The sequence below is a fragment of the Meriones unguiculatus genome, chromosome 3 (assembly GCF_030254825.1).
Source record: "Meriones unguiculatus strain TT.TT164.6M chromosome 3, Bangor_MerUng_6.1, whole genome shotgun sequence".
In the NCBI taxonomy this organism is placed as follows: domain Eukaryota; kingdom Metazoa; phylum Chordata; class Mammalia; order Rodentia; family Muridae; genus Meriones; species Meriones unguiculatus.
In genome coordinates, this window is record NC_083351.1 from 27585429 (window position 1) to 27610319 (window position 24891).

Consider the following 24891-nt stretch of genomic DNA (forward strand, 5'->3'; position numbering starts at 1 on the left):
TGTAGATGGTTGTGAGCCACCATGTGGGTGCTGGGAATTGAACTCAGGAGGTTTGGAAGAACACACAGTGCTCTTAACCTCTGAGCCATCTCTCCGGCCCTCAAGTTGAGAATTTAACCAAAATGTGTCTTGTTTTTTTGTAGCATCCAAACAAAGTAAGACAGGAGAGGGTCGGGGTGGAGGGAAGACAACCAAAAGATTATTTACTGCTGTAAATTCAAGAAATTATTACCTGTTATCTCTAATTGATGATAGGGATGGTATGTCTCTTGGTCGTAATTCAGAAACCTTCTCAACCTGGTTCTAACCTACTTGTCTAGCTTCATTTCCAGATAGTCTCTTCTGTGGAACTTAAGCTGTAGTCACACCAAGAGCTCCCTGCTCCCTGAGGTCTTTGTACTTTTATGCTGCTTTCTTTGTTCTTCTTCCTAGAGTGTACACCCTAGTCTCCTACGCTTGGCTACTGCCTGCTGACCATTTTTGGCTTAGGGATATAATCTTTCCGATCTTCTGACCTGCTTTCCTTAGACTAAATCACTGACAATTTCATCTCTATTCTGTGTCACTTGGGGCAGATGCCTCTGTGTTTGTTAAGAGTGCCCACTGAGACTGTATAATATTACTTATCTGCAAGCATGGGACATGAGAGATATCCAATCTAACACGTATTTGTTATCTTGAGTAAATAATAGTAGTTTTCATTTATAGCTCAGGAAGTACATTTTTATCTGATTTACTTTTTATAATACCCTCCAAAGAGGGTTCCCGCCTATCTTTTATGGATTTTAGAATATAATCCTCTCAGTTTTCATGACAAAAGAAAGTGAAAATTAGGGAGGAAAACTGATTTTTCCAAGATCATGCCATTAGTGAGAGGTGGAGGGAAGAGACATTCGTAAGTTATGTGACCAAACTACTAGGTGTTTCTACTAGTCATGGCTCCATACCTTATACCTGCCTTAACAGTTGGATGAGCCAAATGCCTGACTCAAGCTGTACCACTAAACTTTCTCAAACAGCGTCAAATGCTCTGGCTCCTTGGAGCTGATGTTGCCTGTTGGGCCTCTACCTCAGTGCTGTGACAAGGGACCCTGGGAAAGGGAAACTAGATGAACACATCATAGCATTGTTAGACCTTGGAGGCCAGCCAGAGCTTTGCCTAAATCCTTGGCATCATTTTCCAGACTTCCAGACTTACGGTTCCAACCTCACCTTTTCATCTTGGGATATTGAAAGAGGGGTTGGGGGAGATCCACTGGTAATCAGAATCATTGTAGTAAGATTTCATTCTTTGAACTTAGGGTTGAAAGTTAGGTAACAAATTTTGTTTTGTGAAGTTCAGGCATCTTTTGCTTGCCTATGCAAGTACATTCAGATTAATTCTTTCTTTGGCCAGTAGGCCAGTGTAAGATCAAGTAAGCCTCTCAAATTCTAGATTTAGTTGATCTAGAATCTTTTGGGTTCCCAAATATCTCTTTGGGGAATGGCTTGTTGTAGAGTAAGAAAATTAACTCCTCTTTATTAATTGCAAGCAGGACTGATCCAATCTTAGAAGATATTAGTAAGGAATATAAAAGCATCTGAAATGCATAAACAACCTAACTTATAATACAAACCCACAAACCATCATTGTGCCAGAACCATCCAAAAAGGAAAGTCAGGCCATGTTTAAATTATTTCTCTATTGATAATGCAGAGATTGTCTCTAAGTTCTAATAGCTGATAAAATAGATCTTCCCAAAGAGATTCCCATGAAAAGGCTGGGATGCTGGGCCTGGTGTGTAATGTCTACAAACCTGGCGCTTAGGTTGGGAGGATTGCTGTGAGTTCACGACTAGCCTGGACTACAAAGAGGTCACTGTCTTAAAAAGAAGAAAGAAAGAAAGAAAAAAAGGACGAGATTATATTTCTTCAGGAGCAGAAATGTTTTTCTAAAAGATAGAATGATTCTCTTCATTTTTATTCATGTGTGCAGTCTAGAAGTCACTGGTCTTGGGATTTTAGTAAGAATTCCAGTTATACCAGCAAATCTTTTCAAACTCCAAATATTAATTGTTGTTTCCAGCTCGTCCCTTTCCTTCCCTTCTCTCTTTTCTGCCCCCTTCCCCTCCCTCTCCTTCTCTTCCTTTTCCATTCTCCCCTCGTTTTTTTCTTTTTTGTGGTTTTGGTTTTTCAGTCAGTATCACTCACGCCCAGGGTGATCTCAAACATACCTGCTTCCTATTTCAGTTTTTCAAGTACTGAGGTGACTAGTGTGAGATGCCACATCTGACTTCCCTGTATACTTGAGTACCTCACTGAATATAGGGTAATACTAAGGATTCCCAGCACTGATTTGAATGCAGCCCCTGCTCAGGCTATTTGAGAATAGGGTTCACTACTCTCCAAATGGTACATGGATTTTCATACTCTCCCCTCTTTCCATTTCTGGGGAGTATCAGAGCAGGTGGGTACTTGTTAGAGACAGAGGAAAGGAACACTGTTTTTGCTTCCTGAGCATGACTCAGTTGTTGTGGACATTTCTGCCTGGGTTGGTTATTCAGGGCTGATAGCATGTTACACTGGTCTTAGCCCATTGCAAGCTTTGGCCTGTGTTAGACTTGGACTTTGTTAAAGATTTTTCCACTTCTATGCTTAAAGCTTGTCTATTAAATGGTAAACAAAACCAACCTTTTGTGGATTTTACCTTGTTACTGTCATCATCATCATCATTATCATCATCAAACTTCCATCAATCAAAATTGACTACTGTTACCATTTAGAGTCCAGTATTGGAGGATTTTTTTTTTTTTTTTTTTTTTTAAGATTAAAAGAAATCCTCTGCTCCAGACACCTCAGTAGACTACAAGCCATGTGCCCGTGCGCTATGTGCCTGTGTGCTGGGCTGCAGAGACTGGGAGGTCCCTCTCCTCGTCCTACTGCTTCAGCAGTAATTCCTGGACTTTCTGTTGAGCACAAGTCTTTCCTGAGTAAATGTTAATTGACTTCTGTTTTTAGTGTGTTAGATTTTTCCTTAAAGAGAAATTTACCTAGCTAGTCAGTATGGACTTCCCCTCTTAAACTTCAGAGTCCTACTAATTCTGAAGTTACCAGGCTCAGTCTCACGTTTTCTCCATTTTCACATAAGTATGGGTTCCCCACCCTTCTTTTTTTGTACTGAGAATTGAACCCAGGAGTAATTAGTGATTCCTCCCCTCACCGGCATGCTTGCAAGTATACACACACACACACACACACACACACACACAATTCACACAATTTGTACTAATTTATAGGGGCATAAAACAACTTTTTAAAGGGCTAGCAAGATGGTGTAGTGGGTAAAAGTACTTGCTGTGAAAGCCTGACGACCTGAGTTTAATTCCGGGAACTCACTGTGAATGGAGAAAACTGACTCTTGAAGTTGTCCTCTGACCTCCATAAGCATAGGCATGTGCCCACCACACACACACACACACACACACACACACACACACACACACGCAGCACACATAAAAATGACAACAATGATGGTGATAATAATGGATTTCTTTTTAAAACCTTAGAACAGTTTTGGTGATGCTCACCTGGATTCCTGTAGCACTGTGTGATACAGTCTCCTCCTTTTGCTGTGCTTTCTTCTTTCATTTTTCCTGCTTCTCTTATTCTTTTTCTTTGCTTTGTTTCTCCCTCTTGGTCTTTACTTTAGTGATTGCTTTTCCATATCTTGCTTCTAATTTTGGCTTCTCCCTGAGGCCCCATCCCTAGCACTCTGTTCTTTTTCCTTGCCCCTGTCTTTGAAAGTCCAGTATTTCTCATGTCTTCAGCTAATGCCTCAGTGCATATGACTTCCAAAGTGAAGGTCTCAGCTGACCCAGGTTGAATTCTGATAGTTCCAACTGCTTTAAGAACATTTCTATTTGAAGGTCTTTTCACTGGCCATTTTAAACTTGCTGTATTTAAATTTTATTTCCTGTAATATGGCTTTCCCTTCTAATCTTCATGATCTGTTTATTTGCTAGTAGTAAACTGTTTTTTCTACAACCAAATCTTGAAATATTGAGTCATTTGAGGGAAGAATGTTGGTATTTTGGAGTGGCTGGCTTGGTTTGTTTCTATAGAGTCATGAGAGCCAAATGATAAATTTTCAGCAATTTTGTAAACTGGTTACAAATTTACAATTAAAAAATTATATATAAAACTCATAAATACTTGAAGTTTTTAGCTTCCTCATAATTTTACTCTTCATATTAATTATGACTGCTGTGTCTCTATGATAGAAATATTGTATAATGATGTGCAATGATTCATTTTATCTCAATATGACAGTTTGAAATTAGTTGGGGTGAATAATTTTTTTACCATGAAAGTCAGCAGTGCTACTAAGTTTGAACCAGGTGTCTGGCTTGTTCATTGTCTAGACTGAAGAGAGTGATGGAGAAAGTGTTATATTGTAGATACATTTTTTAAAGTGTTTATGTCTAGATCCAGTACAGTGTTCTTTATTTGAAAGACATCGTTCATGGTAAATCAGCTTCTACAATTGTAGTCTACTGTTACTTCATCTCCCCCACCCCCACCTCCACTCCAGTTTGTTTCTTTGAAAGATCTCACACAGTTTAGACTGGCCTCAAACTCATCAGTTGAGAATGACTCTAAGCTTTTTTTGTGTGTGTTTTGAGACAGGATTTCTCTGTGTAGCCCTGGCTGTCCTTAAACTTAAACTGGCTGGTCTTAAAACTCACTGAGCTTGGGGCTGCAGAGATGGCTCAGAGGTTAAGAGCACTTCCAGAGGTCCTGGGTTCAATTCCCAGCAACCACATGGTGGCTCATAATCATCTATATAATGAGATCTGGTGCCCTCTTCTGTCGTGAAGCCATACATACGGGTAGAACAATTGTGTATATAATAAATAAAGAAATCCTAAAACAAAAACAAAAACAAAAAAACCTCACTGAGCAGCTTACCTGCCTCTACCTCCTGAGTGCTGGGATTAAAGGTGTGTCGCGTCTTGTGTGTACCACCTAAGTGCTAGGATTATAGGTGGATGTCATTAGCCTTGTTTATGTGCTTCCAGGTATTGAACCCAGGGTTTTCTGCCTGCTGGATGGGTACCCCATCAACTGAGCTATATTCCCTGTCCAGACTGTGTGTGTGTGTGTGTGTGTGTGTGTGTGTGTGTGTGTGTGTGTCTGTGCTTGTAGAGGCCAGAGAACAATTTCTGGTGTTGTTCCTCTTCAGTCTATTATCCACCTTGGTTTTTAAGACATCCTTTGTCACTCAGATCTGGGGTTTTCCAATTATTCTAGGCTGGCTAGCCAGCAGAATGTCTAATTTCTTGTATTGGGATTACAAGTGCTTCCTGTTGTACCCAGCATTTTACATGATTGCTGGGGTCAAACTTGTTCATACTCATAAGGCACATGCTTTAGAAACAGCCATCTTTCTAACTCTGAGCTTACTTTTTATTTTTAGATAGGGTCTCACTTTGTAGCACAGGATAACTTGGAACAGCTTCAGCCAGCCTCTCAATGCTAGGGTTATAGGTACCCAGTTTAAACTCATTACTTCTGAAAATAGCTTTTCTTTTGTGGTAAAAAAAAAATTATTTACGTAGAAATTGTTTTCTTCCTATTTTTACAAGTCTTCTCTTAGTGTCACTTAGTAAAGTTGTTGCTAAATTTGGAAAGAGTCAGAAGACCTGTGGCAGCTCAGCCATAGCTGTAAGATCTGGGTTCTTCAGAGCCTAGATCCACATTCCTTCTGTGGAACAGGAATAATAACTTTACAAGACAGTTGTTGGGATCAAGTAAAGAAACCAAGATGGTGGCTAAACATACAGCCTAGTGCTTAATGGGGAAGACTAGGCCGGAAAGACCAGACTGAAACCAAAGTTTCCATTTGTGAGCTTTGACAGTACTGAATCCTCATGTATAAAATAGGAATGACAATAACAGTACTCACAGGTGTGAGAGAGGTATGAGATAAAATATAAAGCAGTTAACATCATGTTTGACATCAATCACATTTTCTAAAGTGGGATCTGTTTTCACAATAGTTTTAATTATGAAATTAGATTTGTTTTAATTAATAAAAATTAGAAATTAAAGATAAATTTCAAATTTATTATTAGAAATATGTAGAAATGAAGGGTCAAATTGGAGTATACCCCATGAATCCAGGAGCCTTGCCCTTGGATTTTGCTGTGCACCCTGGAAGGATTGTCTGACACTAAGTGGGCTCTGCTCATCTTAGCCACCCACTAATCACATTTAGTCATTTTTGAAATGTTCTCAGGATAACTGAGTCCCCATCTCCTTGTCCAATATTCTAGAATGTTGCCCGGGGTTGTTTAGTATATGATTGATGTGGCTTCATCTCAGAAAGCACACATGCTCTGACAAACACTATTATTCCATATGGATTTTATTTGGAGTTGGAAATTCCTGAGTTTTATTTTCTTGGTTCACATCCATAGACTTATCTAGCACTAAACACTCTTTGGTAGATGATCACACGATTCCAGATCAGGTAATGACTGGTTTGTCAAATTCTTCTCCACAGGTTCGAAAGCACATCAATGATCTATATGAAGACCTTCGGGATGGACACAACCTGATCTCCCTGTTGGAGGTCCTCTCGGGCATCAAACTGGTGAGCTACTTTCTTCTAATGAGTGTCCTGTAAGCGAGGCTACTGACAGCAGTCCATAAAGATATCTCTGGGCAGCCTTGCTGCTTGCTTCATTGCATTTGAGGGAGGAGAGGTTACTGATACACTTTCTTTCTAATTCAGGCATATTGTTTACAAGTGACATCATCTCAATTTATGCATTATGTATTGTCATGTGAGGCCCCTCTACCTTGTGCTCTAAGGATTGAACCTGAGACCTCACACCTGCTAGAAGGCACTGTACAATTAAACTGTGCCTTCAGCTTTCAGTCTTGGTAAGATCAGAAATAGTTTTACTTTGTACTGCCTGATGACTTCTTAGTCACTCTTCATCTCTCTCTAATACTAATATTTCAGGAACATTATATTCACATTTAAAGTTTTTTTTAATAAATTGCATTTTTTCTATAGTATTTTTTCTTGTTTGTATAGACTCCTCGTTTCTCTGTTTTTGTCTTTTTAAATTTTCTGTACTGAGCTAAGCATTTGAAGTTTCCTTAAACAACCCAGGTGTTTGGAGTTTATCTTCCATGCCTTGTTGAGTCTCACAGGTGTGGAAAGGTGCTGACGTTGGTGCCTGAGCACAGTCTCATAAAGCAGTACCTATGGCCTCCGTAGATAATTAGCTGCTCCTGGCATGTCCCAGAACATGTTTAACAGTGCTTGTGGGAAACCCTTTCCTACCTAAAAGGGAATCCTACCTGAGCCTCCTGGCCAGTCAAAGGATAGCGCTTATACTTGCTTTGTTTGAGGGATTAAAATAACATTCCTTTGGCCATTGTTTCAAATATCTAAGCCTAATGGAACAAGTGTCCCTTGTGGTTCAGCGTCTTTCTCTCTAGTGCATAAGCAATACTTTTTCATTTGGAAACGTCCACACTTGAATATCAGAAGCATCTGTAGGGAGAGAGCTGCAGAGGCACACAGCACAAGCAGTCTAAATCTCAGCCCACTCAACGCCTCTAGTGGATTCTTAGTCACTGTTTGTTGTGCTAAAAGAATAAAATTTGGCACACTAGATTTCACTGCTTATGCGATGTTCAGCTCCTTGAGGATTGGGCTTGGCTTCCCTGAGCCCTTTGTTTTGGGTTTACTTTGAAAACAAAAAAACTTGGTGGTATAATTTTTTATATGTATTTTTAGTGGTCAGAATGTGTAATTCCTGGTTCTTTTCTGGCCTTCATTTATTAATATAGTAAGATATTAGAATTGCATTGTTCTATGCTAGACTTTATTCTTCAGCACTCATTTAATATATGTCATACTATTGATTGGTGTATCTGAGGAATTTCCAGTGGTTTTCATGTTGGAAAGTCATCCTTTATGATGATACTGCTTACAGAGTAAAGGCACTCCAGTTTAATTTCTGTTCCTAACCTTCGAAGACCTGTGGGGTTCTATGGAGTTACTCATATCATCTTTTCACCATAAAGCATCTAATATCTCTCAGAGTTGTTCTTGTCATCTTTTCCTCCCATAGCTGATTCATAGATGTAGGGTAGGTGGACACGGAGAATTGAAGATGTGCTGGAAATAAGAAGTGCTCAGCATGATCTGCTCTCCTCTTTATTGGATTTTTTTTCTCTTTTTTTGGAGGTGGGAGGTGTTTTCACTTTTAGATAAGAACCATTCATTCATTTCTCTTTCGTGTGTGTGTGTGTGTGTGTGTGTGTGTGTATTTGTGTGTGTTTGCATGTGTCTGCACGTGCACAAATGTGTGTGTGCACATATGTGCATATGTGTGTATGTGTATTTTCTTTTCTGTTCCTCTATTGTGTTTTCTTTGGTTGGTGACCAAAGGAGCCAGCAGGGCTGAAGACCCTTCGTCTCGTGAGCATGCCCTCCTGGCGTCATACAAACAGCGAGGATCAGGAGGAGGAAGATGATGATGATGTAGTAGGTCTTTTGAGGGATGCCAACATCCCAGCTGGCACTGCAGGGCCATCAGAGAGGCCAAAGTTCTCAAGGTCTCCAAGTAGCTTGGTCACTAATTGCCTTCTTTTTCTACCAGGGAATATGAGTCCCAAAGAAAATGGTTAACTAATTGTGTCTACTATTACTGTTAGATGATCCTGAAGTGGGAATTGTTTTGCTTATCTGGAAATGGTTGCTACAAAAACAATTATAGTACCTGGAAGTGTCAAGTCCCTTTGTGACCTGGAGACCTATGGCTTTCTGCTGGCCTTTGTGTGTTCTCTGAATCTGACTGCAGAACTTGGAAAGTTTAGCTGACAGCATGAACATTAATTGCTCACAATTCCACAATAAAAACTAACTGGTATTCTCTCTCCATTTTTAGACTCTGGGTTCTTAGCAAGCACATGTCAATTGTTTTCAAAATAGAGTGTTGTTTGCAAACTCACTGCATGAGATACTGTGGCCTTGGTCAGTAATATCGTCAGTTACTGTAAGGAACAGAGATTTAACTTGCATGTTTTATTTTTTTTTTTTTTTACTTTTGGTGGAGTGTATGTTAGGAATAGATTAGTGTTAGTAAGAGGAGTCTTTTCTGCTAATAGGTTCTAACCCATAATCTTTCTCCAGAAACGGGGCAACCACCTCAGTCCCTGCTCTCTTAAAGTCAGCTTTGCATCTCCCTTCCCCATTGCCTTACCACTTTGTTTAGACTGTCATTCTCTAAGATATATTCTTTGTTGATTTGAAATGACTGAGAAAAGGTTCTTGCTGAAAAAAATTTCCCTCAAGCTTCACAGAAGAAGTTACCTGTTGCACAGAGAGGCCTTGGTGTCTCTGAAAACTATCCCATTTGGAGAATGTTGTTTAGAGATGCTGGAGAGTTTCTGGAAGGACGCTCTCATTCCTCTCTGAGTGCTGGGCTACTTTTTGCTGTTAAAACATTTCCTTATTGCAGATCTCACCACAGAACTACCTTATATTTGTTCAGTGTTTAATTAGCAGTTCCAATTTAATATTTACAAATGAATTGGGTGTAACCTGATGAAGTTACATGATGTTTCAGCCCTAGCTTTAGAAAAATAAACCAGCACTGCAGAGCGAGGAGATTGAGAGCAGATGCCTGTTCTCACAGCATTTGCTGGACAGACATACTTTACTTATGTCCTAGTAGGCATGATTGAGCCTTGGGCAAGGGTGACAGTCACCAGATGGAGGTGGCTTTGCTTTGCATTTATAGTATGACCCAACGATTATGTAGCAGAAACAGTTTTCTTTGATTGTTAAATAACCATCAGACATTATTGTTCTGAGACTTTTATCTGGCCATGAGTGGCTTTCCTACAGCGACACTCACCTCCTTGAGAGATGGGTTACTTTCTAGATTTTGTCACCCATTTTGGAATTCTTTTACTTTTCTTGAGCACTAGTACTCCATTTTCTGTACTTAAAAATTGCCTTCCTAGTCAGGCAGGTTTATAATAAAGGTTGGTTCCACCCGTTGCTGAGTTATGCCTTTTCTCTGCAGTGTAGATAATTGTGCTTTTAGGAGTTATAGAGATATACTCTGTCTTCCAACTAACCTCACACTGCAAATCAAGCTCTGCCACTCAGAAGAGCCTGTGTAGAAGGCAACACTGATGCAGCATTGGAGCCCAGATTAGCTTGTGGGTTTGTGTGATAGAGTGGTGTGCAAAGCATTTTAAGCTGCTGAGAGCCTGGTCTATACATGCAGGCCCTGATGCTCTTAAAGGTGCTTCATTTAATGCTCCCACGCCTGGCTTCAGCCATGAGGAATTCTTGTGTGGTCTTTTAGTTCTTGAAGTGAAAAAGGAAAGGTAAATTATAGTAGCTAAAATTAGCATTCCCTTTCTTCCTTGCAGCCCCGGGAGAAGGGCAGGATGCGCTTTCACAGGCTGCAGAATGTGCAGATTGCCCTGGACTTCCTGAAGCAGCGGCAGGTAAGAACAGTTGATGGCTTCCAGTTCCAACTCTTCATCTTTACAGAGAGCTGTGCTTCTGTGGGAAGATCAGTGTTCATGAACAGAGATTACACTAAAAGAAAGACCCTGAACAGGGTAGATGGAGCAAAAATGAAGATGAAAAAAAAACCTGTGAAGAAGTACAACAAAATGCTTCATTGTTATAAGATGGAACAAGGGAAGTCCAGGATAGTTTCTCAGACATTTCATGTCTGAGAAAAAGGTCTAACTCATGTGGTGATGACTTTTGTGGTTCTGAGGATTGAACCGAAGGCCATATGCTCACTAGGCAAGGAAATTCCCATTAGTCACTTAAGGGAATGGCTATTTATTGACATATTCATTCATTCATTCATTCATTCCTTCCTTCCTTCCTTCCTTCCTCCTCCTTATCGTCGGCTTCTTCTACTTCCTCCTCATTGTTTTCTTTATTTTTGGGGGGTTAGGGTTAGGGGGTTATGGTTAGGTTAAGTTTAGAGAGATTTAGAGTTTAGAATTAGGTTAAGATGGGTTAGGGGGTTAGGTTAGGGTTAGGGTTAGAGGGGTTAGGGTTAGAGGTTAGGGGTAGCTGGCCTGAAACTTACTATGTAGAGCAGGCTAGCCTCAATTTTATAGAGATCTGCTTTCCTCTGCTTTCAAAGCGCTGAGACTAAAGATGTATGCCATTATACCATTCAGTCTGTTCTCACGATCTATCTGTCTCAGTCTGCCAACTACTGACATGGAAATGAGTGGCTTTCCTACAGCAACACTCACCTCCTTGAGAGATGGGTTACTTTCTAGATTTTGTCACCATTTTGTAATTCTTTCACTTTTCTTGAGCACCAATAACTCCATTTTCTGTACTTAAAAATTGCCTTCCTAGTCAGGCAGGTTTATGATAAAGTTGGTTCCACCCAGTACTGAATTATACAAGTAGGACTTTCTGCCTTTATAAACGTGCACTGCCAAATCAGGCCAAGAGAACTGTTTTAATAAAGTAGAAAAGTATTTGGAGTATAGTAGCCCTAGATAGCAGAGAGAAAAAGACATTATTTTCTTCCTGCATAAGGAAGACAGCAAGAGGTTTTCAGACAGAGGAGGAGAAGCCAGTAAAAGGGAAAAGGAGAAAGACTGAGAAGTGTCACAAGGATTAAGAGTTACAACTGTGTGAGGTCCTTGACTTTGATGCATTAGTTGGGAGGCTGAGGCAGAATTTGAGCCCATACTGGGCTCCATAGCAAGACCCTAACTCAAAAGAAGACAAAACAAAACAAAATTACCAAGCATCAAACAAAAACAAACACCAAATTAAACAAAAAGGTAGAAGAGACCTAAAATGTTCATTTTAGAAGACACCTTAAGAGATCCAAAAATCCAATTTCTTGGCTTGATTGAAAGAGAATGAGATCTAGTTATCTGACATGACCTGGCCCAGATCACAGAAGTTAGAGCAGAGCTAGGACTTAACCATCAGTCTCCTGACATGTGGGTTAGTGTCCTCTTGTCAGTGCTGGTCTCTACACCCTCTGTCTTCTCAGGGCTTCCTAATCTGTGAGACCATGTCCAGGGAACACAGGATAAGAATTAGAGCACAGTTGGTGTGGTTAATTAATTTAGAGTTAGGGTCTCACTATGTAGCCCTAGATGGCCTGGAATTCTCTATGTAGACCAGGCCAGCCTTGAGCTTATGAAGATCTACTGCCTCTGCCTCCTGAGTACTGAGAATAAAAGCATATACTGCCAATCCTGGCTGGTAAGGTTATTTTTGAAAGGGAAAAGACCTGCATCTTGTTCTGAAATACAGGGAGAAGGACAGAAGGAGGGGTGAAGATGTTGCTGGCTTGTGCTAGGGTAGCGGGCAGAGGGCACACCTCCCCAGTGTGAGCTATATGGAAAACATTTGGTGTAGCTAGGATTGCCTAGCAATAGTAAGAGTCAACATGACATTATATGGTATGCATATTTTTTTAGTCTAATTACCTTGGGAAAATGTCCTTAGTGCTTCCATAATAATATGTGTTTGTTACTTTATTATTACTGTATTCTTACTTCCCCATTTGCCTAACTGTACCGTGGGTTTTCTAAGAACAGGTAACATGTTCTTAATATTCTTAACGTCAGTACTCACCATATCAAGTGGTCTATAATTGATGAAGATGCATTTGTTTAAATAATTTAATAATGAATGATGGGAGAAATGGAGGCTGTTGGGATATTTATGAAGAGACTAAATTGGAATGTCTGTATGTTGAGTTAGAAGAACCCCAAAGGGGTCTTAGCAGACAAGCTAAAATAAGAATTGATTAGTGGAAGTGCAAATAGGGACAGAGAGTAGAATCAATTACTATACTAGAAGGAAAATGCGGGCAGATGATAACCTCAGAAGGGCAGGGAGTTACTAGAGCAGTTCTTTGTAATGGTGTGGCCCGGGCAGTTGTTCAGGTTACCAAAAATGCTTGAGTCATTGATGAGACTGCTAAGATTGTAAGAAGCATGGTAGATGATAGGTAGGAAAAGAAAATAGGAGTCAGATGCTAGGGTCACTGAGGAAATTACTAGAAGGTAATCTGCTCAAGGGAGCTGTCATCCCAGGGAAAGGGGTGGGGCTAGGGAATATGAACTCAACTGGTACTGCCCTTATACCAGCTCTAGGTTAGTGACTGGTGACTAGGGAAACTGAATACCCAGATTGGAAGGGCAGGTCCTCCCACCTCCACCACCCCCAGGAATTAGAGCCTAGTTGCAGAAAAGGGAAGAACTGTTTCAGCTGAACTTTAGTGTAAGCTCTGAGTGGAGTCACAGGGGTCTTTTACAGAAAGCCCAATAGAAGAGGTGGAGCACGGACCTCCCCTTCCAGCTTGTTACAAGTAATAGAAACTCCGAGAGAATGACCAGTGGGTTGGAGTAGATGAGTGGCTTACCCAGCGCACTCTCGGTTTTAAAAGCCTACATCTTAATTAAGGATCCTCAGTTTTAGGCCTGAGAAATGGCTTAGTGGTTAAGAGAACTTATTGCTCTTTCAGAGGATATAATCTCTGTTTCTAGCACCCACATGCTACTTTACAATTGTCTGTAGCTCCAGTTCCAGAGGATGTGGTGCCCTCTTCTGGCTTCCATGGCCACCAGACATACGTGGTATAGGTGAAACACTCAGAAAATATAAACAAACTAGCAAATAAATAACATGCCTTTAATCCCAAGACTGCCGGGTCTACACAGAGAGGTGGTGCCTCAAAGAACCAGCAAAACAAAACCTCTCAGTTTCCTGCAAAGTAGGATAGTTGGTCACCAAGGGGAGGGGCATCTATAGGTCTATGCACCTTGTGTTCTTGGAATGGGATTTTACACTGAGGAATGGGCTTTAGGACTAAGTTTGAGATGGGGGTTATATCAAGAAGAGAGATCTTTGACAGAGAAATGGAAATGGAGAGAGAAGCAGGGAGTGGTGAGGGAGAGAGAAACGGAAATGCAGAGAGAAGCAGGGAGTGGTGAGGAAGAGATGGCATCTCTTTTAACCCCCAAAGACAAGAACAAGTCAGGATTCTGACTAATGAAGCAACTCACAATACCATATGCTCACAAGGTTGCTTTGCTGGTGAGAGAGGCTAGAGTATTGGAGCTTTACTCAGAAGGGCCAAAAATTGGAAATAATCCATAAACCCTTCAGTGGATGAGTGGGCAAGCTCAGGCAGACATCTGTACAATAGAATACCCCATGGCAATTAAAAGGAACAAGCCATTCATATAGCAGCTTGAATGGGAGTCTCAAGAACATTATGCTCTGTAGAGGGGGAAAAGCAGCCTAGGATCAAAGGTTACATGCCATTTATATGACTTTCTAGAAAAAGCAAAATGAGTCAGTGGTTGTCAGGACCTCAGAATGGGGCAGGATCCAACTGTTTGAAAGTGAGCATCATGGGGCCTCTTTTGGAATAATTAGAGTTGTTTTATATGGTGCTGTAAAAGTGTTAGAACTCATAGACTCTTTACCCAAAAATTAATTTAACTGTATGGTAATAGTGAAAATAAGTAAAAATCAATCCAGACAGAAATTTCTTGAGCTTTAAGACTGGCTTGCTTTTCTTTTTCAGGTGAAACTAGTGAATATTCGCAACGATGACATCACAGATGGCAATCCTAAGCTAACCCTGGGCCTGATCTGGACCATTATTTTACACTTCCAGGTAAAGTCTAGGGTTCTTTTTGCTCAATTTGTAATTGCATTGAAACCTGTGCCGCAGAATTTGTGTTACTTCTCTGTATTTGGCAGTTATCAGCAATGGGTTATCAAGAGTTGGAAAGGAAAATTTAGGGTGTGTGTGCCCTGAAACAAGATGCTGTATCCTAAACCGCCAGAGCCATAAATTTTGCATTATGAAAATAGAGGTAGTTTTTCTCATTTGTTTTGGTCTTTTCCCTGGAAGTCTGGAATTAGATGTCTGCTCTCTTTAGTGAAGTCAAACCTGGGCTGTGTAGGGCCTTAGTATGAGAGGTAGGGCGCTGTTGGGTCTGATCTTTTAGGTGTGTGAAGCATCTAACTGCTCTGATAAGACTCTTCTCATCTGATCTTTAAGTACTTCCAGTTAATCACAGACCCTTAGTTGCGGTTTGTTTGTGCTGGGAGCATATCCTGTAGCCGCTTTCGGAGCCCATGGCATCCTGAGACGTTTACATGCTTGTAAAGGCCTTCCTGGGGCTGCTTCTTTCTAAGTTGGCACAAATTCTTCTCAAGTCTGGACTGATGTTAGAAAAGAACAGCCCTCTTTTAGCAAAAAGAGTGTTCTTTTTAAATCAGTTTTAGTCCAGCCTAACAAAACTGTCTCTTAGGCAGCTCTCTCGTTGCATGTTGATTATTGAGGGGAGCATCCTTCAGTAAATGTGAAAAGGCCCAGGGTTGAGGCTTGCATGGTATCCTAGTTGGAGAGATTGCTCCACCTTCTGGTTGAAGGCAGAGCAGCAGGTATCTCAGAATTCCCTTGATCCTGAGAAAATTCTGAGATCATAGGCATGTTTCTTGGAACTTTGGTTTAGAGCCAATGAGTAGGGTTTGGAATGTGTGGAATTAGTGTGTATTATTATTATTATTATTATTATTATTATTATTATTATTTTAGAACTACAGGGTGTTTCAGTCAAGGCTGGAGTGTAGAAATAGCTGGGAACCTGAGCTGAGTATACCCTTCAGAGTAGGAACCAAAATTTTGTTGTGTCTTTACATAGGACTGCAGCTACCTCCTTGAGACCCTTAGGAACAGAGAGAATTTGGAGAGGTGTAGGGCCCTTTGCTGCTGTTCAGTTTTTGACATAAAGTGCCTCAATCTGAGTACCTAATACTATACTCCCAGGTATGAGGCAATACCTGCTATGTCTTTGTTTAGCCTGACTGCAGCTAAATCTCCTTTAAAGGGGGGAAACTTAGAGGCCAAAGAATAAAAACTGGGCCTCTCAGTCCAAGCTGTGGCAATAGAGGAGACAAGCATAATAACGTGCTTGCTTTCATGAGACACCAGGAAGCTGTCTTCTCCCCATGTTTACAGATGTGCTGCAGATGTGGCTGGTGGTAGGGTGTTTGACGTCAGGGTGATGGTGGGGTCATGTGCACTATGCCTAACACTACAAACACACTTGCTTTAATTTTAAATGTTTATTTTTTTTTATGTTATATGGGTGTTTTGTCTACATAAATGTCTGTGCATGACTGGCCAGAAGAGGGTATTGAATTCACTGGGACCAGAGTTACAGATGGTTGTGAGCCACTGTGTGGGCGCTGGGAATCAAACCGAGCTATTCTACAAGAACACTCAGCACTTTCAACACTAAGCCATCTCTCCAGCTCCACATACACAGCTTTTGTTATGAAAAATTCACACATTTATGGAAGTAGAGAAAATGTAGTATAGAATTTAGCACATCCAACATTTAGGTTAAGAATTAACTCATAATAATCATAATTTCATTTATTGCATAATTTACTCTCAGTCCTCAGCTCAGACCTTGTATAATTTTATTTGTAAATATTTTGGTGTGAATCTCTGAAAGATCGGGTCCTTTTGTTTAAGCAAGCTATAATAAGTTCATGTATTAAATTATAATACTTCATAAAATTATTACATGTCTGATCAATGTTATGATGTTCCCAGTGATCTCATTTTTTGAAAATAAGTTTGGCTTGACTCAGAATCCAAAATAGGTATACATATATATTGTATCTAATCTGTCTTTTCCTTGTGTAATTTGTTGAAGAATTCAGGACTTTTTATCTTATAAAGTTTATTAAGATGTTGATAGCAGCCTTTGGGTGTCTTCCGCCAACATTCCTGTGTTACCTGTAAACGGCTAGCCTGGATCTAAACCTGAGCCTCAATGACACCAGCTTTAGAACACTCTCATTCAGTCCCCTTCTCTGCTTTTCTCCCCCTACCCCCACCTTTCTCCCTCCCTACTGAGACAGGGTCTCTTTGTAACTTTGGCTGAACTCTCTGCAGACTAGTCTGGCCTTGATGTCACATAGACCTCCCTGCCTCTGTCTCCTGAGTGCTAGGATTAAGGAGGTGTGCCACTGTGTCTGGCAGCTTGAAATGCTTGATCCTTACCAGAGTAATTTAATTATTCCCCTCTACAACACATGCATGTTATATGTTGTATATAATATACAATAAATATAAATAAATATATAAACATATATAAACATATATAAATATATATAAATAAATATAAATAAATATAAATAAATATAAATAAAAACATTGTTGTTATTATAGGTGTATGCCACAACACTAGGCTTCTTTCATTTAGCATGATTTTTACTTAGCTTCACCTGTGTTACAGCATATGTAAGCTTTTTACTACTATTTAGTATTTTGTTATAGGGCATACTGTAGATATTATATATTTTTTTTTCTCTTCAGAAGTAGATGGGCATGTGGGTCTGTGAGCCCCCTTCCACTTTGGGTGTGGGAGCATAATAAATAATGATGTGATTTAATTTTTTTACATTTTTACTTTTGTGTGCATGTATATGCATTCACACTTATATCACGGTGTGCATATGGAGGTCAGACCACAACTTCCAGGAATTGATTCACTCTTTCTATCCTGTGGGTTCCAAGCACTAAACTCAGGTCATCTGGCTTGCCAGTATTCACCTTTAACCGTCAAGTTGTCTTACTGTCCCAACATGAATATTTTTGTAATAGTCTTTGTATAGTAATGCTTTCCTCTCTTTTTTAAAAAGAGCTTTATTGACTTTTTAATGAAATATATTTTGATTGTATTGTTTTCCTTCCCCCAGCCTCTCCCAGATTCCCCTCACTTTCCTCCCCATGCAACTTCATGTTCTTTCTTTTTTCAGTGTGTGTGTGGGGGGAACAAATGAAAAAGACAAAACAAACCCTAACATACACACAACAAACATGGACTCCATTTTGTGCTGGCCAACTACTCCTGAGAATAGAACCTGCTGTAGAGTGTGGTTGGTGCATATGCCCAGAAAACGATTTGTTTTTCCTTCTCTAGTAGGCATATCTGCAAATAGCTTCCTAGTTAAGAGTGGGACTTACATTCACTTCCCTTTCTCCATACTAGGGTTTTGTCGGCTTGAACTTTGTGGATTCATTTTTCTTGTATGTATTCTTATTAGATGTTCTCATCAAGATTATAATATATACATACAAATTACAATATATTGTTACTATACGTAACTATATATAGCTATGTCCATAGCAATACACAAATAGAGTTGTTAGATATTAGATGAGCAAAATAGTTATTCCAGCCAGTCCTTGCAAACTTAGTGTTTCTAAAATACTTTTGACATATATTTTTAAAATAGGTGTTAAATGGTTGTAGTTCTTTTATTTTAACTTGTGTTTTTAGTTATAAAAATTCCGAGGACTCAGAAGCATATGTGATCCTTATGTGTAGAGTCATTTTACAATGGGACAGATGTTAATATTTTGTTCTTTATGCTTCAGAGGCATTTTTCCTCTTCTTTTTCTGTAACGAAACAAAACAGTTCAGATACAGTTCATTTTCTTGCTCCTTCTGCCCTGTGGTAAATGCTCTTCTGAAGTTTTTGCATATCCTTCTTTATATGCTTCTGTGCATTTGCAGCAGATTTGGGATCATAACAGTGTGCCCACTCTAGCCTTGTGTATGTACGGCTCTTGCTCTACTTAGGACTTAGCCCTAAGTTTTGCGGGGTTTGTCAGTGAAGGTGAAGGGTGGTACTCCTCACAGCTGTGCTGCACTTACGTTGCTCTAGTATATTACTTAACTCTATGAATAAAGTGCTCATTGTTGTGGTAACATCGGGTGTATGTGACCTTGCCATTGAAGAAACGGGCTTGGGAATATTCACCTGGCCTGGAATTCTAAGTTGTATGTGGCAGTCAGAGAACAACTTTATGAAGTTTCTTCTTTCCTTTCACCTTTATGTGGGAGGGGTTCCAGAGTGTGAATGAAGGTGAATAGCCATACCCAGAACATCTACCTGCTAAGCTATCTCACCATAAGCTATCTCACCATAAGCTATCTCACCATAAGCTAGCTCACCATAAGCTAGCTCACCATAAGCTAGCTCACCATAAGCTATCTCACCATAAGCTAGCTCACCATAAGCTAGCTCACCATAAGCTAGCTCACCAATCCTCCCTTCCTTTTTTTTTTTTTTTTTTTCTTTCTGGCCTATAACTTGTCTACAAATTGCTCTCAAAACTACTGTCTGATTCACAGTACATGTTAGGTAATATTATTATTTGACATATTGCATGTTTTCTTATTTGCACTTGATCCGTGCATGAGGAATAAGCTTAGCAATGCCAAGGACTTGTTGCCTTCACTGTCTTTGTCATAAAATAAGCACTCAACAGATAATTAAGTGGATGGGTTGTTTCATGAATTCAACCCTCTAAAAGCTGTGAAGGTAGGTTGACTAGACAAATGGACTATGTATGATGACTATTTTTTTTAATTAATCATTGTTCAAATGAGAAAAATAAAACAGCATGATCTAAAACATGCTACCTCTTTGGGCCACATGTCTTTATAGCAATAACAGAGTTCTTTTCTTTAGGTTTGGCTCAAGCCCATTTTGAGGTGTTGGAGACTTCATTTCTCTCCCCTACCTCCCTCCCAAAACAGGTCTCTGTGGCCCAGGCTGTCCTTGAGCCTCCTGGCTTTACCTTATCACCATGCCAGGTGATTCCTCCTCCTCCCCTTTGATGTGCGCATTTTATGTGTTTTGTGGTTTGTAGTACCTGGGGTAGGACAAGGTGCTATTGCTGTTCAGAGAGTGACTGTGCTCTTTAACTCTGGTTATCTCTCTATGAACTATGGGTAGTAAATGGTTAACTACAAAAGGTCAGGAAAAGACTTGACTAAGTAGATCCCAAAAGTTTGCTTTCCTAGAAGGCACAGCCATGTGTTCAAAGGCTATACTGGGAGACGGTCATGGAAAGGTTAGTTCTGTGGTCAGACTTAACTTAGTAAAATAGTGGAAGCAGCTCCCTCTAAGAGGAAAATCTTGGATTTTATCTACTTTCCTTAGAATCCAGTCAAGAAAAAAATTGTACTGGTATCCCTGTGGGAGCCATAGATGGAGATGGCTCCTAATGTTTAGATCCGGGCATAAATGGGGATAAGAGAGATTTACTATAGATCAGGCACTGGGCCAAGTGCTTTACAGACATTATATCATTAGCCTTGTCTTCAACCTCATTACATAGGTGATGGTGTCCATATCTTATAGGTAAGAAACCTGAATCACTTAGTAAATTAGTTAAGCCATTTAGCTTAGGTGGGAATTTGAACCTAGCTCCATCCTACTCAAATTTCTGTTCCTCTCTTGACCAGTTTTTCTCTGTAGCAGAAGAAAACAATGCAGCTAACATATAGATATTTAAAAAAGAATATGTTCACAGAAATAAATATGCTCAGTTCTATAAGAAACCCCACAGCAGTAATAGTTATATTATTAGGCAGCTGTCTCTCTTGGGTTGGTCTGTTTCAGGGATTTGCTAGCTTATATTTCCTTGATGAAAGTCATATTTGTACCTTGCTGCATGAAGCTTAAGAGTTACCTTATTTCTGCTTTCTTTATTGAAGTTGCGAAGGTTTGGTGGCTACATGAACAATTCAGTTGTAATATCATGATTTTCGTTGGTGAAATGATTTGCTAAATCTGAGTTTCCTATGCTCTTATTTGCTGTGTTTTGTAATGTCCATGAGATGGCACTGCAGCTTTGTTGTTGCTGTAGCAACAGGCTTAAGGGAGCCACACCTGCTGTGTTGTAGGTTATGGGGCAGTCTCAGGAGAGTTACACAGGATCTGGGGCTTTCATGATGCTGTAGCTTTCCTTCCAGGAAGTCTCATTTTAGGTCTTCAGGAAAGGTGGATAGAACTGTCCTTGTATAAGTTTCTAGTGCTTACATAGAGTTGGCATGGCAGGCAATTCCTTGCGCCAGGGGTTCAAAGCTAGCTAGGACAACATAGCAAACTCCCATGACATTCATGTGCATGCACACACATTCACTGGGGATGTAGTTCAGTGGTGGGGCAGTTGGCTCTAGCATGTACAGGCCCTCTACTTGATTCCTGGCACTGCAGGAGCAGAAAAGGATAAGGTGCTACAACAGGGAAGAAACATACATCCCTCTTTCTTCCGTATGTCCTCATTTGTTAGACAGGGTGGAGGAGTCCTGCTGATAGCATGGGGTGTGGTCTATGAGACTCGATTCTCTGTTTCAGTTTGAGTGAAAGATCACCTGAGTCTAAGTCCTGCAGCTGCTCCCTCCCCCATGGGCAGCAAGTGTGAGTTCTTTGTTGATCAGCGTCTAGTTGCTAGTTTAGAACTGTGGGAATATCTTCTTGTTTTATGCAACTGAGAGCAGATTTCCACCCTCTAGTAATTAGAATGGAGATGAAAAGTCTCTCTTTGATTCTTTAGGTATTTCTGAGTCAAGGTCTCACTCGGTAGCTCAGGCTAGCTTCAGACTTGCTTTGAAACCCTTCCTCCTCAGCCTCCTAAGTGCTGGGATTACAGACATGACCATTTTGCCTGGTTAAGATGAAGTCTAAATGGACTGTCTGATTTTTTTTCCTCACTTATTTAAACTTGGACAATCAGCTTTCTTTTTTTTATTTTTTAAATGATTTATTATTTATTTTTATTTTATGTGCATTGGTATTTTGCCTACATGTAAGCATGTCTGTTGAATCCCCTCAGGCGACAATCAGCTTTCTTAAATCTGAGTTTCTTTACTTAAAAATTGGATCACACATGATTGCTGTGAGAACTAAACAGGATAATACATACACTTATATGCATTTCTTCATACAATAGTTGGTACAAAGCAAGTGTTCAAGATGTGATAGCTAACTGTGGTAAAAGCAGCATTGAACATTTATGTCAAATACTGTCGGTAGCGACCTGACTTTTATGTTGTATTGGCAAGTGATCACCTGTTCATCAGGCTTTAACATACTACACTCAAAACCAATTTCCATCTTTTTCAATCATATGTTACTGTCCATTAGAATTAATAGATGTTTTTGTTCCTTTCTTTGGAGGTGTCCATATATGCTACAGGAGGCTAGATTGTTCATGCCCCTGTTCCTCTTTTTAATGGAAGGAGTGGGCACTAGTTTCTCTTAGGTTAAATTTTGATTATGTATATCTTGCTTGCTATTTTCCTTTGAACATCTTGGAGCAGTGATTAAAACGTATTTCATTTCACAGCTTGGGAGCCATAATTGCAGCGTCTCCAGTCTTGTCTGCCTGGCCCTTCCCTTCTCCTTGCTGGTTGGTACCAGCTGAGCTGGTTTGCTTCCCCTCCTCTCTGATATTGTTCTCCTCTTCCCTCCTCCACAGTACCTCTCTTCTTTTCCCCTCCCTTTCCCATTTACTCTTACGTTCTCCCCTCCTCCCCCCTCCCCCTGGTTTCCAGCTCCTTTTTGCGTTCTGTTTGTGTTACTGAGGGCAGTGCTCCAATTACCTCATATTTGGAGAGAGGAAGCGGCAGCCAATCCGGTTTCTGTCTGCTTTTAGGTCAAGTGATTTCTGAACTGCAGTGAGATGCTTTGAAATTTGTCTTGTTGCAGCTCTGAGCCTGTAAGATGGCTGTCTGAATCGAGCGGCTGGAAGAGACAGAGAGAGGCGGGGAGGGAGGGAGAAAGGCTTGGAGGGATTGCCGGCATAGTGCATGGGGTTTTTCGTTTTGTTTTTTGGTTTTGGGTTTTTTGGAATGTGCATCGAGTCCGATGAAGCCAACATTGGAATTTCTCTGGGCTCCGAGGACTGATTTAATTGCGATTTTCTCTGAGATTGGGAGAGGAAAGAAATGGGAAATTCATTGGGCTGTGTTAAGGAGCCGAAAGAGTCCATAGCTGTTCCTGAGAAGGCTCCCATATCTCCTAAGAAGAGGGTTCGGTTCAAAAGGAAGTGGAGAGGGAAGAAAACCCCTACCCCTGAATCGTCTCACAGGGAGGAAGCTTTGGAAGGCACTGGAGTCATTGAAGAGACTGAAATCCTAACGAAGTTAACAGCGAGTCTCCCAGAGGCGCTCGGAGTGGGAGGGGCAGGGCACCCCCCATCAGACATTTTGCTGCCTGGAGACTCAGCTCCCAACTCAGGGGTGGGCGACCAAGGGATGATTGTGCAGGTAAAGGAGAGATTCCAAGCAGAGATCCAAACTGCACACCTTTTGTTGGAGAATGAGTCATCAGTTGTTGGAGGGGCCTGGGAGTCCCTGGAAAAGGGTATGACAGTCATCGCTCACCTGCTTGATAACCCAGCAGAAAGGAATTGTGAGAAGTCTGTGAGCCAGCTGGTGGAGTTTCCAAGGACAGCGTCCTGCAGCAGCAGGGCTGTGCTGCTGCCTTTGCAGGGAGAGACTACGGTGGAGCAGGGAGGCACTCTGCTCCGATTTCGGAGCAGCACTTTGCCTGGGACAGATTACCGCTCTAACACAGGAAATCAAGACCAAGTTTTACAGGGCTGGAGTGTGGGGGAAAGAACCGAGAGTGTTCCAAGTGCCCCTCCCACACGTTCTTGGATTGCCAAGTGTTCTGCCGCTTCATCAGTATCAAAACAGTCAGCAGACCCTATTTGCACAGAACCTACCCACGTGGGTCGAGTGTCCTGCAAGGGTCCCATAATGCCTGCATCTCAGAGTGATTTATCTACCAGTGGCATCACTGTGAGCATTTTGCCATCCTCCTCTGGCTATGGCAGTGATGGGCTGCACCTCCACGGGATCCAGCCTGAATATACAGAGCCTGAAAAGACCTCCACACCCTTCTCAGAAGAGGATGGTACCCTGTCTTTGGAGGCAAGCCATACTGATTATCGGGTCTAGTGGAAGTGGGTGGTATATTTGGGGTAATCAAACTATCTGTTGGATTCCTGCTTCTCTGGCATATTCAAGTGGAATGTGATAAGCAGTTAGGCTCTTACCCCTGCATGGAGGACTTTGAGTTAATGATTGCTAGGGCTTGGCAGGCAGCATCTATTTCCAGTCTGTCCCTTGATGCTTAAAACCTAGTCTTGTTGGCTCTGGGGAATTCCAGGTTTTGAGTATCCACGAAGCATATGCTGGAGCTATCTGGTAGGATTATCTTTCAAGGTGCAGGGCTGGATATTCCTCATACTCAGTCAGGGCTGTTTGTTTACCTTGTTCCAGAGGTTGTGTTGTAGCACAAAGGGTGAAGGGAAACCTAGCTTAGTTCCTAAAATTAATATGGTGGAGTAGGGGATCTTAAGGGCTTGAGGAGCAAGGCAATTGTCTTCAGGGTGTTTGCCCTTCTCTGGAGAGTGTTGTTCTTAGTAGAGCTGATGTAATTGCTGCCCTATGAGGATGCATCTAATGACAGCACTCACTGAGTGTTTGTATGGAAGGAGAGGGCTCTTCCACCTCAGCTTCTAATTCCAAGATTAAAGGAGATCAGGAGACATGGTGAAGGGGGTGGGTAGTTGGAGAGAAGAGGGGGGGAGGAGAAGAAGGCGAGGAAGAAAGAGTGGGGGAAGGAGAGTGGATGAGATCCTGGCAGTTTAGAAGCATAAAACTACAAAGTTTGTGATTGAACTCGTTTAGGGATTTGATATGTCTTGCTAGGCAACTGCAACTGCCATGAATATTTCTAGGATTCAAAAATTAGGTGTGAAGTCAGAAATCTAGATTTCAGAAATTTGTGACCAAAGTAAGGTCATAGGAAGATTCTCGGTAGCATCCCATGTAGCGTATAGATCATCCATTGCTGAACTTTTATTGGCCTCTGCTGAAATACAAATTGTAGAGATGCAAAACTACTTCTTCTTCTTCTTCTTCTTCTTCTTCTTCTTCTTCTTCTTCTTCTTCTTCTTC

General features: G+C 40.9%; 1 protein-coding gene across 27 annotated transcripts in view; it reads left to right on the plus strand.

The window, feature by feature from the left end:
- The window catches only part of Macf1 (microtubule actin crosslinking factor 1), a 345150-nt gene that overhangs the window by 141639 nt on the left and 178620 nt on the right, over nucleotides 1-24891 (plus strand). For 13 of the 27 annotated variants that reach the window (XM_060379622.1, XM_060379623.1, XM_060379626.1 and 10 more), the window contains 3 exons: nucleotides 6545-6634; nucleotides 10450-10527; nucleotides 14622-14714. In XM_060379622.1, the coding sequence (XP_060235605.1) occupies nucleotides 6545-6634; nucleotides 10450-10527; nucleotides 14622-14714 (261 nt within the window). Of the gene's footprint in view, nucleotides 1-6544; nucleotides 6635-10449; nucleotides 10528-14621; nucleotides 14715-22705; nucleotides 23860-24891 lie in introns of those variants that run through there. The other 14 variants (XM_060379617.1, XM_060379613.1, XM_060379615.1 and 11 more) reach the window with 3 other exon arrangements.